Here is an 18,612-nt window from a genome sequence, read left to right as displayed (position 1 = left end):
TAGCTTAAATTGCCCACACTTATTTTTTTCATCCTAATCTACATTAACTACGACTGAAGAAACTTTTAAATAATAATACCACTATGCGATTGCCCCTTTTAAATGCCATTATGTTCTATTCTTAGTTAAGATTTCATATAACATAAATAATGATCAATATTTCAATCGTTAAATGATCGACTGGTGAATAATGTTACTTGCAATTATTATTTATGGTAATTTCACTATCATTTGGCTGCGCTCCGCTTCAAGTTCTTTATTTATAAACAGTTAGCGCAACAATTTATTACGAATTGCGTATACTAATTGCAAATATAAAATATTTGCATACTTTTGAAGTCTCAGATTTACACAAGCTGTGTACCTATATTTTGAAACATTTTACATAATAACATGTCGACAAATAATCAGCATAGAAAATAATTACTATTTTCAGTTCCGTTGAGTCCGATAGCCATCCACAACGTCATTCCACCCTTGACATCGAATACATCAACAGACGGACGATATGTACCGCAACCACCTACTGCACAAGTAAGATTTTTAAGGTTAATTTATTAAGTGTTATCATATTTACTTTATTGATAATAGTAACTAATGAATGTAATCAGGTATTTCCTTATATGATGATCTCGTGAAACACAATAAAGCAATAAGCATCAAATCAACTTCTTATTTCTAGATATGTTATTTCTTATGGAACGTTCATTTTTTTCGTTATTTTAAATGATTATTGATTGCAAGGATAAATACTTTATTTTATTCTACTTTATTTAGTATGGTTGATACAAATTATAGAATGACAATAAAATTGCACATTTGTAAAATTAATTTTGTTTTTCATTATATACTTACATAAATAAGTTATTTATTTTAATTTTTCTTTAACAAAGTAACAACAAACATATACGAAAACATTACAGCAACTCATAAACTTACTGCGTAGCTTAATTACAGATGTCCAAAAAGTCCTATGCTGAATAGATCCACTTGCACACACACAAAAACAAAACGTAATGCACACAGGCAATGGTATCCATGTATGTGATATGGATACCGTTCTGTTTCAAAAAAAATAAGAAATGTTTACGTGTCTGTATTTTTATTATTAGTCTATTATTTTTGTTTTGTGTCTACTTTCGTGAGTTAAATTACTGTAAGTATTTTGTGCAATAAATATAGTTTTTACTATTGTAAAAAAGAAGTAAAACGAAAATAATAATAGACAAAAAAATGAAGTTAAATTACATAGTAAACAAACAATAGGAACTATATTGTAGCCTAGAGTTTTTGTTTTGAATCCGGTCATAAAAATAGACATGTATTTTTCAGTAATAATTTGTAATAAAACCGTTTTCAAACTACAGTGATTATATCGTTATACAAAAAATACTGTTACTATTACAACTGATACAAGTTGTGTAGTATAGAGATACTACAACTTGTAGCAGTTACGTAAGGACGTAATGTATCATTTATAATAGAAGGTGGTTTGGTTAATACTATCACTGTATTGATTTTGAGATCCAAACGCGTCAGATTGGAAAATGAAATCAGTGTTTTCCACAGCAACTGATAAATATTCATAATAGGGCTACAGCGATAACGTTTAACGTCACCCAAATTATGAGACGTGCAAAAAAAGATGTTATTTAAGTGACATTTTATTAATGGCTTTCATGACAATAACTATAATCGCAATATCTAGTAATAAATTCATTATTTACTTAATTGTTCATCGATCACAAAATGCTTACATTTTAACAACTTATATATTAAAAATATTCTTATTTTTTTAATAATATTTTGTTATATTATACTAGTGAAATAATATAAAACTCTTTTAACAGCAGAGCATAAGCGAATGAAAGAGTTAATGGTTCTTATATACGTTAAAAATTGTAGAGAAATTTAAAGATGCATTGGCACGTGTTATTTTAGGTATAGAAGTAGTAATCTAGTTTTTTTGTGTAATCCACGTGAATATTTTTCTGAGGTTCGTACATTAAGTAGTCGAAAAGCTCGCGAAATCGTTGGGTAAACAAAAACTTTACCACTGTGCGGCATTATATTAACGAAAAATGTTAACTGACATTTTGCCACAATTGTAAACGCATCTTTATTAACCTTTACAAATGAAATTAACTATTTTCATATTCTAATATTACCTCAATTCATTATTTCAACAGTATTTTGTATATGATACATTTCTTGACCAAGTATCTCAAGTAAAATTTTATAATATTAGTTTACATATCTTAAAAGCCTTAAATAATGACTAAACCAATAAATGTAACAAAATTAAGGTTTTCAAAAGCCTGAGTATCATTATTACTTATGACATAAAATAATCAATACGTCTTCCTCTTGCGAGTTTTACATGTTTGCCTCATTCTATTATTTATTACTATAAACATTTATTCTATTTTGTACATCGATCCCTCAAATGACGATCATTGGAGCCGAAGGATTCTCGAACGGTGACCATGAGTTGGTAGACGCGGCGAATCGATGATATAGTCAAGGTCGCTGGAAAGTCGCTGGATAAGGGCTGGATCTGGGCGGGCGCCCTGTAGTGGGCGTCTATTGGTTGACGTGATGATGATGATAAAGTTGATTCTATATTGAGGATATGGAACGAGTCTGAAAGAGATCGTTACGTTCATATATAGCGCCGATTAATGATAGACTTTGAAATGTAAACAATAGTTAAGTCTCTCTTCATAAATAACAAATATTAAATATTTAAACGATTGAATATTAAATAATTCTTTGAAAAGTGGTTCAGCATTTCATAAAAACATTTTTGTTGCAGGCACCCAAATCCCCATCCAGCAACGAGATCTTTTCAGAATCGCCAACAGGGGATACATCAGTCGCTAAACCGGGGTTGAACATTGGTAGCAGTGAACATATACTTATTGGTGTAATGGTTGGTGGAGCATTACTCCTGTTCCTAGCGGCCGCAGCAATATTTCTTTACCTGAGAAGACGCATTTGTCCCGTCGACGGGAAAGTTCAACCGGTATGGATGGTGTAACTGTATTGTTAGACTAACGCTATGATAGACTATAAAATTTGACACTTTAATAGTATTTATGTTTTAGGTAAAATCGTTTCACACATCTATATTCATGAATCATCATTTCAATCGGTGCTTACTTAACTCGTTATACTGCAACAAGCCAAAAGGTTCATATTTTTGTGAATTTATACAGTATAGCAAAGTTAATAGCATGCTATCTGACAATATAAAATAGTTATATACATAAATAGTTATTTACATAAATAGCTCTAATATGCGTAATTTTCTTTTCCTTTATTTAATATCGAACGCAAAGCATTGTAGGAGAGCCAATACGAAGTTCAATAATCACCTCATCCAGGTATTGATATCACAGGAGTTATAGATGTAAAAAGGATACAAAGGGGTGAGAGGTAAAAAGGGGTAAATGCTCATTTACTGTCAATTAATAAATGGTTCACCCTATCAAAAAATTAACAGTTTCCAAAATAATAAAAAACGTAATCATAGTATAGTAAGAAAAGGCGTTTTTAAAAAAGGGAAAATTAATTTTTGATTACTATCTGACGCTACAGACTTTGTTCTGTCGCATTCAAAAAATAAATTAATAACATGTGTATGTATAAGTACTTGAAAGTGGTTACTTTAAACAGGGAAATTAGTAATAGATGTAAAAGATTTAAAGCTTTTTGTTGACAATGAGCTTTTCATTCACCCTTTTAAAATGTTTACATATATAACCAATCATTCTATGTAAGGAAATTAATACCGAGATCTTTAATGGAACCGTTATGATTGCACTTTGTCATAGTGAGGGCTAGAGGAAGACAGTTGAAGAAGTTAACTTTTCTAACAATAAAAAATACAATTGTTTAATATTATATTTTATGCAGCAATTATTGCGATTTTCCTATAATCCATATAGCTGCTATCTATAGGTGACAATGTGTTTGTAGCGTATCAGACCAGGAGAACCTCTGCTTGCTGAACGGTATATAACGAACCCTCAGTACGGCGTGTGCGGCGTGGCAGGGCACGTGCCGGGTACGCCGGGCCCGCGGCAAGCGACCGACGACGACTCTCGAGTACCACTGCTCGACAGAAAGGCGTTGACGTTTTTGGAAGAAGTCGGAGAAGGGTGCTTTGGAAAAGTACATAAAGGTATTTTTTTCAAAAGCATTTTAACTTATTTTAATACTTCTTGTTTACATTACATCGGATAACCCAAGGTTCCTAAAGAGATACCGGAGTCTATCATAGTGAGGGAGTTTTAATGGGTAGGAACCCCACCTAACCCTGTCGTTACCTCACAAGCAGAGAGAGTATCATGAACATCCAAAAGATTTTCCCTCCCCCTTAAAAAAACTTACAAAAAAGGTAGGATAACACACCTAATGACTTTTGACCGACATGTACAAGTGACATTTTAATATTCGATTAAAACAAAAAACCAAACTACAGCACAAAAGCCACAGTCTATTGACTGTCAACAACACTTTACTTCTGTGATATATCTGTCGGCAAAATGTAGTCATCTTGCTATTTTTATTCACTTTATGTTATATTTATACTTTATACATAACACGTATCTTTTCCGAACAGTAGTGTCCTAGAACTACGATTTACGTCAGAAAGCCGCGGAATCGATAAAAGACTGTGCAAATAATACGCACACTTATTGTAAATAATATAACAGTTCGGTAGAAAATTTAGTTGTCTTAGAAAAAAAAAACTTTCGAAATCTCGGAACTGGAAATCTAAGTTATGTTACATCCAGGAACCCGTACGTTACCCGCTTAGTGGATTACTTCCCGTACTCTTCCACCAGAAAGAGATTCTGAAAACATGTCGGATTTTATTTTTTATTAGATTGATGGTCGCTGCTATGAACATTACTACCTTTTTCAGATTGTCAAAAGCAAAATTTGAACAGAAACAGAACCCGACTTCTTGGACCTTGTACGTCCCAAACGTATGAACATAAAAAAGCTAATGCTCATCTGAACTATTTATTAATAATAAAATACTATAACATTTTTCAGAAGAAAGTCGCTGGTGCATTCAAAGAAATAATATTTATTTTTTAATTTAGTGAAAAATTAAAATTACAGGCTCATTTCTTATTTAATATTTCGCAGGAGTTCTTAGAACAGCTAGCGGAGAACAAGTAGTAGCTATTAAAGTATTGAAAGAAAATGCGGGCCGGAGCGCTGAAGAGGACTTCGAAAGAGAAGTGTCGATAATGTCTGCGTTCCGACATCCCAATATATTAACTCTTCTTGGAGTTGTGCACAGAGGTACGATATTATATTGGTATCACTAGTAACATAACATTATATAAAAGTTCATTAAACCAAGTTAAAGAATTTAGAGTATTTATTTCGTAAGAGAGAGGAAAAAAGAATATCCTTACTTTATTATTTTAATTAGAGACACCATTGGCTTGTTGACATTTACAGTTTCAATTGTCACTTTTAACAAGTAGCAGAACGTCCAAAGAGCTTAACCTAAACATAAAAAAGTAAGTAAATACATATGATAGAGTGTCTCGACAGGGACTTTAGCTAGATTCATTAAATAAGAAATTACACGGTTTTATTAACTGTTAAGTTGCTTAGGTAAACGCTGCAGAGAGTGATTAGTTGCAAACACTCCTCACAAGAGGGAAATTATTCTCTCAACTTAAACTGGCACTTATTACGCAATTATTATTCCGACTTGGAGATTCTTGAAGAACAGAAATTCCTCTGGATCGATTACTACAGTCAGATTATTCTTCAACCTCAATAGTATATTTTATACTTATGATTAAAAAAAATTTGGGAACTCTAACATTATCATTGTATTATTTTCAGACGATATTAGTTCAAGTCCATGGATGATTTTCGAATATATGGAATGGGGAGACCTGGCAGGGGTTCTGCGTGGATCTCGTGGCGGCGGGAGATCAGGCCCGACATTAGACAAGCCAGCCTTACTACACGTTGCTTTGCAAGTGGCATTTGGAATGCAATATCTTGCTGCTCGGCGGTTTGTGCATCGAGATCTAGCTGCTCGTAATTGCTTGGTGGGCGCTCATCTGACTGTTAAGATTGCAGATTTCGGTATGTCACGCGACGTTTATACATGCGATTACTACAAAATGGGCGGAGAAAGACCTATGCCAGTCCGATGGATGTCACCAGAAAGTATTGTTTATGCCCGTTTTACTCATGAATCTGATGTATGGTCATATGGCGTCGTACTTTGGGAAATATACAGCCGAGGCAAACAACCGTTCTACGGTCATAATAACGATGAAGCTACCAAATTAATTTTGAACGGGATAGTTCTTGTACCGCCAGAGGATTGTCCTATATTTGCGTGCGAATTAATGAGAGCATGCTGGGAAGAGGATCCACGGAACAGGATTGGATTCGACGAAATATGTCGAAAGTTAAAAGCAGCAGCCGAAGCGGGTGGAACTTCCACTCAAATGCGTTTACCGCGACCTCCTGCGCCTCCTCAAGACTCTCTTGGTTATCTGATACCAGCGAGAAATCCTCCAGCTGACTATTTAAAGCCGCTCCCTGATCCCGATCCAGAGTCAGAGTTCAGCGAGGATGAAGATGACGACGATTACCCTTGACGGTTAACCTTGCCACCAAACTCGCAATATGTACTACGCTATTCCGAGCTTGCATTCATCAAAGAACAACGTGCCGTTGCAACGTTAAGCGAACACATTGTTGAATAGCATGAGCAATTTATTTGTTAAGCCTCAATTTTGATTCAATTTGAGGACTGTTTGAGATAAAGATGGACGCGTGGGAATTAGTCAATACTCATTTGTTTAATGTATTTTTCATAATATTTAGGAGAAATTTTTAATGTTGAGAATTGTTACCTTTAAGTACGTATGTGTAAGACATGTTGCCGTTAATACCAGACAACCAAAAATAAGTAGCATATATATACAACAAAAATATGTACCCCGGCACTTATAACAAAACAAGCAGATATAAAAATAAATGGAAAATAATAAAGATTACTTACAATTATTTATGAATTAAGTCACACTAATGATTTCCTATTCATACTTGTATTTAAACTATCTAAATGTAAATTAAATGTGTATAGTACAATCGTTTAAGTAGGTATGTTAATAAAATAGTATGATAGAAAAATATAAATTCAAACCTAAAACTGTCATGTCAATCAGAGAAAATTATAAAAATAGAAATTATTATTAGTGGGGACAGAGTATAGTTACCTACATGACTGATGAGGTAGAACTGTAATAACTACCTCAATTGTAATTTATTTGTTTTAAAATGTACATATTACCTATTATTTCGGTTATTATTACATGAACTTTTAAATATTTATCATAAATTCTAAAAAGTTAGAATTTTTAATTAAAAGTTGATAGGAGTAATCTTAATAGATAAAAATTAATCTGGCAATCCACAAAATACAGTATATATTCTCTTAAATTTATTAAATAAATACAAACACATTTTTTATTTAAACTTTGTCACTGCTCTTTCGATATTCCTGCTATTTTATCAATTATAAAATATAAAATGTTAGTGTTAATTTCAGCTAACAGAAACTTGTCCGGACTTAATTTAATTTATGTAAAAAGTAAAGTACCTGTATATTACTAAACAACTTTTCTCTTTTTTGATCTTAATTTGAATAAAACAGATATTAATTGAAATAACATAGCGATCAATAAGCGATATAATTTGTATCGCTAACAAAAAAATTCAAACACATTTTATACGATATTATCATAAATGACCGAACATAATAAATGTTACAGGCTTGATTTCATGTAACAACTTACATAATAGACCTGCATTTTTCATATAGGCTTTTAATATAACGAAATTAAAAAATTAAAAGCAATATTTATTTATTAAGTATTTACGCTATCCCACCACGGCTCAGTAGTCATAATCTATTCACTATTTAAAAAGACATCTTCGTGGTACCCAGTTGGGAAACCAACACACCTTCTCTCTACTATAATGCGGTTGTGTTGATAATTTCAGTCTTTTTAATGTTAATTAATATTATATTCAGCTAAGTGACATTACCTAAATGTATTTAGTAAACATTTATTAATTATAACAATAATGATTTTCTTTTTATTTTCTTTGCTCCTTATTCTTTTTGAAGAGATTTATAAATTGCAAATTGGACAATTTCCTGTAAAAGGCGGTTGACGGTATTTTTATTCGTTAATTATAATATTTTGTTTGAGACAACTGCAGCGTGGAAAACATAACACTGCTAAACTGCTATTTCACGGTTGACTTTGTACTTTTCCAATCATATAATGTGAATAAAGTGTACTCTTTGCTGAAGTGGTACACATACATGGATAAAGTAACGATGCAAGCTGTCTGAGCTTAAGAGGCCTCCAACTTTTCTTATTTCTGCAGATAGCCTCCCCCGAAGTTATCTATGGGGGGGATATACCATAATCGCCACGCTTGGCAGACGGTTTGATGTGATATTTTCAAAAGCAGAGGACGCTGCTGTCCATCCTCTGGAAATTTGCCTTCAGCCTTAACTACTATAAAAAATTACTTTAGTCTAAATTCTCTTAAGATTCGTCCACCTATATCTACAGTATTACACTCCATGTAACATTAAATGGCAACAAGAGAACCTCATAATGAAAGGTACTTTTTGGTTGTAGTATGACGTAGGGTTTACCAAAAATAAAATGTTAGCAATTTTGGAAGTAGGAAACAGGAGTAGAGGGAGATTCCCTATCCCAATCGAAATAAAAGACTTTTGTGTAGTAAGCCGTACTATTGCCAACAAAATGCTATTACGGATTGCCTTTATTGTTAAAGCTATTTATACATGTGCGTTTATACTATTATAAAGATTTCCCATAGTCGCGCTGCGCATGGGTTATGTTGCACATTAGCCAGTACTCGAAATCCGCCGTCGGTCACCACAACGATTATTATGGCATCGCTCGGAACTATTGGTTAACAATTGCGAATTGAGCAATAACATGTTGGTTCAAGCACTCACCTACAGTACTCCCTTTCAAGCGAAGCGTACATGTAGTTTGATGGGTCGTCGGTTGATGTCGATACATGAAGTGCGGTTTATTGACACGCATCTGTTGACTTCGTTGAGCTAGATGGGTCGTCGCTGCTATGTTCGGTAGACAGGTATACAAGCATAAGACGATAAAATGAAATTGTACTCCGCTGGTACCGACGTTCATGTTGACCAAAGAAATCGTGTCATTTGATATGTACGTAATTTGTATACCCGTGCATATTGTTTCGTGAACGGTGTTAAAAACTTGTTCACTTTCAGTTGATGGAAGGTTCGCAATGAATTTTCTTGTAAAACAGGGCACAAAGATTTTCTCCATCTTGAGGTTATCGTTGTTCAACATAATAGATAACGCACGTACGTGCCTTAACTCTCTGCGATGTAGAGTCAGTGGCTTAACTAGAGCCTGAGAGAAGGTTGGCAAAAATGTTGTTTTTTCCGCTTATGTTGCGTCTTACGTTTTCGATGCGGCTATTGATCTTGTCTAAGAAAGAGGCGAGTAGCTTGTGTCGTATTGTACTTTACTAATGTAATATTCATTATGTTGAGTCTTAACCACGTAAGCGTGACTGACAGTGGCCGCCGCAATAGCTTGGGAAGTAGTTGAGAGGTGAGTCTCGCTGATTGTAATTGTGCGACGTCTTGAGAGCAGCAACTTCAAGTGTTGATGCGTCTACTATGAGCTGATATTTAACAGATGTAGACAGTTGTTCCATCATAGCACGTAGATAATTCTAGGTTACTGCTTCGTCAGTTGAACATCACTCCATCATCATGTCGGTTGTAACTATTATACTTTCGGATTAGAGTAGGTTGAAATAAAAGACTTTTTTGTGAAGCAATCCCCGCAACTTTTCTATGCAAAATGCTTTTACGGTATGCTTGTATTATCAAAGTTACTTTGCTATTTATATGTTAAATGTACGGGAATAAAAAAAAGGTTTCCCAAAGTCGCGCAGCGCATGAGTCTAAATTACACATAAAGTGTTGCTTGAAGACCGTCGTCTGTCAACAAGATAATTATTCTCGCATCAATTAGGACCACGGGTTTAAGAATTGCGTGGTAGCTGTATGTAGATCCAACTGCAGTGCTATAAGATTTAATGAAAAGTATATTATTAACAAGTCAATCTTGTGAGATTCACTGAAGCGTCTAAAGTGATTTAGACTTTTCATTCATAAACAATTTTGATTAATTTAATGATGGAAATCTTGAATAATTTCTTTTTAGAAATAGTTTTTCGAAAAACTAAAACATTTGTTGTAATTTTATCAACATTCAAAAAAGTTATATTGCTTATACATAATTACATGATGCATGAAATCTATAATACCGCTTTATGGTATTAACCGGCCAGATCCAAATTACAAGTTTAAATTTAAAGAAAAACAAAATCACATAGTTATTTTTAATAGTTATTTTTGTGTAACTATATAAATATAAAATAATTAATACCATTTGTTACTCTCAGCGTGCACAAATATTACAATTCATTTTCATATGGCAGTGTTAACTTTATACCGTGTGAAATTTATACTCTGGCAATTTAAACTTGCGTCAATTGCACTGCTTCTGTCACATCGTTTTTCGCTCACATTAGAATTTTCGGCGTTTGATGTTGTGAATGTTGTTCGACGTGTTTAAAATGTAAATAAGTGAACAGTAAAGATTAAATTAATAATTATTTCACATGTGATGCGGCGCTTTTAGACCAATATGCCCCCCGTAAATTCTAAGACCAAAAAGAATGGCGCTGAATACGAGGTAAATATTTGTAGCATATTTAAACTAGTTTCTTGAATCTCTTTAAAAATAAATTCTTAATTATGCTTGTTATTATTTAACGCTATTCGTTTTTAAGTAGATTAATTCAACATGCATTTACTCATTGTTATAACTTATATTTATGTTAATACAAATATTAAATGTCGTTAATAAACACTAACGTACATTTTAAGATTTCCGGACATTAGATTTGTTTATTTTTTGAAATCATTTATATTAAAAAAGACTTTCTGCTAAAAAGACGCAAAGGTATACGCCTTGTATTTATTATCAACAATTATAACATATTTTATGTATTTTTAAGGTTTAATTTTAAAGTACGAGTTTAATTTTATAGTAATTAATTAAATCTCTTGGTGACTAAAAATATATAAGAAATTACAAAAATTTTACTTGTGTTATATTTTGATTTATGTTTTTAGTTTCCATTAAAGTAATATTGCTACATGACATATATAGCAGATATATGATTAAAATTATTTTTGTTTACATAAATACTTGTTTTTACTCTTAAACTTAATTATCTTAGTACAAATGTAACCTTTTGTATACTTTTGTATTTTTAGTATTTTATAATTCCTTTATAGTAGTAATATTAGTTAATTTAATCCTAGTAATATTTTTCATGTAAACCACTACTATTGTTACATTAAAGTTATGTGTGATATGGCATCATTTGATATTTTTCTTTACCTTACCTTGCCTAATCTCCTCCTTTAATAGTTGACTTCAGTTAAAAACAGGTCTCAGTTATATTTTTACAAAGTAATTTTTGAAAAACTTCACCTAGTTATTTTAATTTATTTATAAATATAATATGGCTCTTAATTTAAGGTAATTTAAGCATGACACATTGTCAATTATTTTATTAACACTACAATATTTTTTTCAATTTACAATTATTTTTTGTAACCATCTTGTTGAGTTGTATTAAAACATCCATATTTTTTAGAACATTATTGCCAACAAATCTACGGTGTTGGATTTTGAACAATATATTCAAGAGAACAAAACTTTATTGCTCAATGATCCGCTTAGGGATATCCTCTTATATCCAACAGATGATGTTTCCGTAAGTATATATTATTTTACATTAATGTATGCATTAGACAAAAACATTTCTATGTGGAACTAGTTGTCTATAAATCACTCTTTCATTTTATGTAATAAATAGTCTAAGAATTCTTACCTAATATTTGAAATATATGCAGAAATTCAACTGATAAACCAAATGATGGCAAACTGTGGCTCACAAGTCACATTTATGAAATAACGATTTTGATTTTACAAAATGAATATTGCAAACTAGATAAATTATTTAGAGACTTGCTTTAAAAATTAAATGTGAACAACTTTTGCATTTATTTTTGTTGCTGGTAATTTTCCCTAGAATTAAAAATGTACCTTTTGTCCAATATCTTCAAGAGACATTGATACTTACAGACATTTATACTTGCAAAGAAATGGTCATATTAGAGAAGAAAATTAATTGCATAAAATGTGCAATTTGGATATTTTTAAAATATCAATGTAATTTTTTTCATTGCTTCGAAATTTCAAATTTAGCATATACATGGTAGAGAATGTTCTTATACTTCCAATTATTTTCTTAGTAATTATTTTCAAAAAAGAGTAAAAATTTTTTAATATAATTCTGTATTTCTTGTATTAGGCTCTTCTTAATAACATATCCAACATTACATTTATGGATTAAGAATTGAAAAAAACCGTACCGTCTTTAACTATCCCAATTATTGTAAGAATTGATTTTTTGTTGAAATATATTTTTCAGTACAGGTTGAATAATACATTGTTTTTCAAGAAAGTCAGTTAAAGTTAAATGTAGTAATAATTTTAATTTAACAGTTTTACTTAATAAATCTTTCTTAATTTTTCGGATTAGCCTTTAGCCTTTACTCTGATTTAACTGTGGCTTAACTGTGATTTATAGAAAATCCTCTTAAAATTTTTGAAATATTTAGAGTGTAGTTCTACCACGGCGTTGGAGGACAGTTACAACAGCTGTTCCTGATGTGCGGACAGCTGCTACATGTCCTCTGTTGACGCGGCAAGCACTACTCAGCTATGCTTCTAGTTGGAACCTTATACACTACAAATACAACAATTACTCTGGAACATATATCAATTTACCAAGGTAAGAACTTCTTTAATAATCATTTTATATTTATTCCTCTTTTTATATTTAGTCTATATACAGAGTGATTGGATATAGGTGCAAATGCTTTAAAATATTGAATGTATAGCTCATTTGTTGCCTGTTGTTTATTTATAAAAAACTAAATTACCAGAATCAGAATGATGTCACTTAATAATTTGTTTTCATTTAGGTTGTCTTTCAGAGAGTAAAAATCAAAACAAATCTATATCCTTGCTTAAAAGATATGTTGTTGTGGACTTTCTTCCTGCTTTTTCTCCAGAACTATAACACCTAGTGAAGCAGAGAAAAATCAAAAACATAATAGATTCGAAATAAAATACATTGTTTAATAATAGTCTTGTTAAAAGTTCCAATGTTGAATAACAGAATTTTATTGCTATCTTTAAACAAAACCTAGTGAAAAGATTTCATTACAGTGTATAAGATCTTTAATAGATTATAGATATTTAGGAAAGTATCACAGAAAGAACCCCTAGTAAGTTTGTTCTTAGACATGGTGCATTTAGAACCTTTATAAGAGAACTCAATTTCATTCAAACGATCACAACCTTTGAAAAAATGTTCCGAATGCGACATTCGGTTTATAATAATTTAAACACAATATTATAGAAGAAAATGCAAACATTTAAGCATTAGTCTAAACATAAGAATTGTCCCTCTTTTATGTAATTGTGTGCACTGTTTGTGTATAAACTTCCAGTCAAGCTCAACTTATCGCTTATACAATTGTTTATTTAACGATATCTAAAGTTACACACTGCGAATTTTTAAATTAATACGATTTTTGATATGAAATATGATAATAACATGGCCCTTAAAAAGTGAAATGCTGGTTTGATGCATGTTGGAATATTAGTGAAAAGGAAATTCTCCTAAATTCAATGTCATTTATAATAATTGTGTATTATTCTATTTGTGTATATATATGTATATATATTATCTGTTATTACTTAAATATTCTTAAGTTTATTATGAACACGCTATAACACCAACCATCCCTAAAAAATAATACGATATGATTTCTTACAATTGGAATTTTAAATATAAGTCCATATTAGCGTTTCGTCGAAGTATTTGGCAATCAGCCATACAAATATGCAATAGCTAAGAATGCTTAGCAAGTTTTCGACGTATTATTTCGGCATATTTCCTTGTCATAACAGATTAATCGAAATGATGTTTTTTTTGTTCAAGTTGCATATAATTATTAAGCTGGCTAAGTATCCTTCGTAATTATCATTTCAGTCGAGGATGTCACTATTGGTGATATGCCTTGCCCATAAATTTTCAATAAGATAGGTTGGAAGCGTGATGCATCCGCTTGCTGCATCTTGCTGAATGTTCCGACAACCGTAATAAAGTCGTCGGTCCAGCTTGTATGTCCGAACATCGTCTTGCCGGTCCGTGGTCTCGGACCGGTGGTAACCTTAAGGATTTTCCAGGCCTTAAAACCCCGCGGCAATTTTTTCTATGTGGCCTGCTCTTGTAGTATATTTTTTGTATTATAAATTTGGAGAATGTTATTTATAACTAGTTTGTCATTAATGCACTGTGGACTTATTACCTATTTTAACAATTTTTTACATTTAACATGTGAAGTGATTTTAAAGTGTATGAATTAACAGCAACAAATGTTAAAACAGTTCAGTAATCGACTCATTTGCTCATTAGCGTAACAATTAACATGTGTTTCATGGTCATGACGGAAGCTTGATAGGAATTTTTTTAAACTTTGTAATGTTTCCACGGGCTTATCTGATTTTAATTGATGTTTCCTGTCGATTATACTTTTTAATCTATGTGTGTGTATAAATAGTAACAACTTACACTCGCTGACGTTAAAATTGCGATGTGGGGCTTCTCCTTATCACACAGTTCCAAGAAGTGCTTAAACTAATGTAATTTTGTTATGTGCCAGCGTATGTATAAATCGCCTGTTTACATTTTATCCATTACATCGTTTTATTCTTAGGAAAATATAATGGACTAGGCGGATTGATACTGATTTTACATACTATCTTTTACAACCAATCACATAGTTATAAAAGATACGCAACAATTTTATACGAAATTTTTAAAAACTTTATTAACCTTTCTAAAATCCGTCTCATGTTGACGAATAATATGTAGTTCTTAGTTAATGGGATCAGTAGATTGGATTAAATAGTGAACACAAGCAAAGAAACCTATTAAAATATTTTAATAAATCGGGTATTATTTCTTAGGTCAAATGTCAAACAGTTGTTTTATGACAAAATAAATAAACTAGTAAAGTCTAAATTTCGTCACGAAAAGGATAGCGAATCCCAGATGAGTCTAAGTGTACGCATATATAATAAATTTGCATAACATACGTACCTTAGACTTTCCATTTCTAAGTTTTAAATAAAAAATGTTTTATAAATCTTTATTATAGCAATCTTGAATTTTTAGTTTATCCCATTGTGTGAAACTCAAACAAAAACGATCAAACAAAAATGACAGGTTCCAAATTCAAAAGTAATGTTTTTTTGATTATGACAGTACGCTGTTAACACGGTTTAAATTACGATTCAAAAGTGCTTGTAACTGTATATAAAAATAAAGATATTTTATTTTTGAACATTTTGTTACAATAAAGTTGCAGAAAAAAAATATACTTTCAAATTTCATTTTCTATCTTATCGTTTTATATTATAATAATAACATCATCATCTTATATTGTCTTATAATAACTTATTAGGTAATAAAAGTTGTAAAAAGATGTTTTTCTGTCCAGACCAATAGACAATAAATTAACCGAAGAGGTATACGATATTGACGCGGAAAACGAAGGCGATAATGAAGCTCAAGCAGCCAAAGTGGATTTTGGTACCAAAGAAGGATATCTGCTCAAAGGACCTGAAATCGGTTCAGATAGAATATTTAGTAATCTTGCCTCCAAATCGTTCAAGAAACGATATTGCTCAATGGTCAGGGAAACCGACGGCGCCTATATACTAGAAGTATACAAAGACGAAAAGAAAACTGACACCAAACTTACCATTGTTATGGACTTTTGTTCCGACGTTGTTAGAGTAAGTATTTACTTTCTTTGTTCCGTACAACGCGAATACGACATAAACATTCACTTTTTATTACAGAATTCAAAACGTGGAAGATTCTGTTTTGAATTACGAATGGCTGCTAATAAGGGATACACTTTCGCAACGGAAAATGAGGAAGAAATGAATGAATGGATAAATGCATTCAACGCAGCTTTGAAAAAGAACAGTCAAGAAAATCATCAGGCAGAAGAAATATTAGACAAAGGTGTGTGATATACTTTTTAATTGATTCGATTTTTTTATTTCATCACTTCTGTGGAGTACTAAACAAACTGCGTAAGAAAAATATACATATCGATCAATGATTGATAAAGTTACGTAAACACCATTTTTGCCTTGAAAATTTAGATATTATATTGCCACTTTATTTGCCGCATGAAATTTTGCTTTACGTTATATTTCATGAAATCCTCTGTCTGTCTCCGTAAGGCCGTTCTTGTCATGCTCTACTTCCTTTTAAAATGTGACTAGGCTATTCTATGTAATAAATAATGATTAATTTACTTCGCTAGAAATTTTATCTGACACTACATATTAATACCGCTCAGAAAGTTTTTATTAAAATTTGTTTATTATGAATCAATGTAAAAAAATATTTTCGTTTTTTATGCGAAGTCTTGCATAAATCAGTCGGTAGACAAGGTTAAATTTAATGTGCTAAAGGAATAATTTTTGCAAATATCAGCTGCACACATATATTTATTCGTTTGAATGTTTCTAGGTCATTACTAATAATACTAAACATCTGCGATATCTTGTTCAAATGAATTATTGGTGAGGCTAGCAGGTTTTGCGTAATTTTTTGCAGGATTTTAGACAAAGTTAATATGATTTCGCAAAGTTTAATTCTTAGCATTATCAGATGCAGATATTTCGCTTACTGCTGAACCGCCTCCTCCTACGTACGGGACTCTGAAGGGACTGGAACATAGCATGAATCCATTGCTAATGCGTTACTCGAGAGAAACTGACATGTCTATAGCAGCAGCGAGAAACGAATGTCGTTCTAATATCTTTTATCTGCCATACAAGAGGACACCTTCGCCGGAACCACAATTAGAACCTTTCAAGTACTTACTATGTTTACATTAATTTTAAATTTTATTACGTATTCTCTATTTATAATAAAATAATCATTAATTTTGTTAAAGATTCGTTAAAAAAAATTTTGGAAAATAAGTAACAATAAAATACAAATGTGTTATTAAGAAATATATATTTTACCTTTCCATAATACTGCGAATAATCGCGGTATAATGTGAAGTTAAGGTATTTAGTAAAGGCATGATTGTAAAAGTTATTTTTTTGCTAATATCTTTATCACTTGAAATTATTTTGATTGATTCATTTTAAAGAAATCAAATTAAAACATATATATATATATATATATATATATATATATATATATATATATATATATATATATATTTATACATAATATACATGTAAATGTATGTACATATACATAAATTAAAGTCATTAACGTTAACTAAAGAATTTGCCGTGATTTGTGAACATTTACATAATTTAATGAACTCTTACTAATCTGATAACTGCGTTTAATATACCTATGTACATAATCATATTCAAAGAATTTTAAAACAAAGTGGTGTTCTGACATATTTTGTTTAATTTTCAGAGAACATTTTGGCCAAAGAATACTACTCAAGTGCGAAAGTCTTAAATTTAGATTACAAGCGCCGATAGATGGCGATAAGGAGTTACTATGCCAAGTGGAGCCGTATTTCACGCACCTTGCCTTGTACGACGCGCGATGTGGCAAGAAATTAACCGAGGACTTCCATTTTGACCTTAACCACCCGGCCGTTGGAGATCTAGTCAAAGATATCGAATGCACGAAGTCATTAGTGGAAAATTTTAGCTACGATGTTAAGTTAGATGTTAAACAAATACCAGATGAATGGTTCCGATCAAAGAAACAGGTATAGCAACACTTAATTACTTATTTTAAACGCAAAAAATATGATTTTATTGTCTTTAATAGATGTGAATATTTTCCAAGCGAACTTTTGTAGTATACGTGGTATTTTTGAGGCTACGATATGGGCAATAAAGGAACCCTATTGTCTATGGAACGCATGTGGGTGTAGCCAGCAGCGAAAGGCAGCCCCCATACCTGCACTCTGTTGCCAGTCCGATTTGGCCCCACGTTGGGCGCCAATTGTGCTACTTAACGGTGGATTTTAACGAATCTATTTTATTATTTAAGAAAACTTCACAGACGATAATTTAATGTACTTCATGTATAATGTGATGCCTTTTAAAGTAAAACACACAAGCAAGACTGCTGCGTTTATAAATTTAATTCTATTATCAAAATTCTCGATACGCGGATCAAGTGCGTCTGGCAATCGAATGCAGCCGGGCACAGAATCCATTATCTAACGCCTCCATCGACACCCAGATCTGTCCCTTATATAATAGAGTCCCACATCGTTCAAAT

The 18,612-nt window shown here is 31.7% G+C and overlaps 2 protein-coding genes across 4 annotated transcripts in view; both read left to right on the top strand.

Annotated features, from left to right (window-relative positions):
• The window catches only part of LOC137922053 (high affinity nerve growth factor receptor-like), a 48,766-nt gene extending 40,626 nt beyond the window's left edge, over nucleotides 1-8,140 (top strand). Inside the window, exons 4-8 of one of the 2 annotated variants that reach the window (XM_068764903.1) lie at nucleotides 437-534; nucleotides 2,816-3,025; nucleotides 4,036-4,186; nucleotides 5,164-5,322; nucleotides 5,881-8,140. In XM_068764903.1, coding sequence (XP_068621004.1) covers nucleotides 437-534; nucleotides 2,816-3,025; nucleotides 4,036-4,186; nucleotides 5,164-5,322; nucleotides 5,881-6,653 — 1,391 coding nt within the window. In that variant the 3' untranslated portion in view covers nucleotides 6,654-8,140. Of the gene's footprint in view, nucleotides 1-436; nucleotides 535-2,815; nucleotides 3,026-3,981; nucleotides 4,187-5,163; nucleotides 5,323-5,880 lie in introns of both variants that reach the window. The other variant, XM_068764900.1, reaches the window with a different exon arrangement.
• Nucleotides 8,141-10,339: 2,199 nt separating this feature from the next.
• Ziz (dedicator of cytokinesis protein Ziz) overlaps nucleotides 10,340-18,612 on the top strand; it is a 49,445-nt gene continuing 41,172 nt past the window's right edge. Inside the window, exons 1-7 of one of the 2 annotated variants that reach the window (XM_068765317.1) lie at nucleotides 10,340-10,862; nucleotides 11,836-11,955; nucleotides 12,866-13,038; nucleotides 15,821-16,118; nucleotides 16,185-16,353; nucleotides 17,011-17,218; nucleotides 17,788-18,091. In XM_068765317.1, the coding sequence (XP_068621418.1) occupies nucleotides 10,815-10,862; nucleotides 11,836-11,955; nucleotides 12,866-13,038; nucleotides 15,821-16,118; nucleotides 16,185-16,353; nucleotides 17,011-17,218; nucleotides 17,788-18,091 (1,320 nt within the window). In that variant the 5' untranslated portion in view covers nucleotides 10,340-10,814. Of the gene's footprint in view, nucleotides 10,863-11,835; nucleotides 11,956-12,865; nucleotides 13,039-15,820; nucleotides 16,119-16,184; nucleotides 16,354-17,001; nucleotides 17,219-17,787; nucleotides 18,092-18,612 lie in introns of both variants that reach the window. The other variant, XM_068765316.1, reaches the window with a different exon arrangement.

Source organism: Battus philenor, unplaced genomic scaffold (genome assembly GCF_028537555.1).
Source record: "Battus philenor isolate CCGP_79_NKW_IND1 unplaced genomic scaffold, ilBatPhil1.0.hap1 SCAF_2, whole genome shotgun sequence".
NCBI classification, from domain to species: Eukaryota; Metazoa; Arthropoda; class Insecta; order Lepidoptera; family Papilionidae; genus Battus; species Battus philenor.
This window is presented reverse-complemented; position numbering and strand designations above follow the sequence as displayed.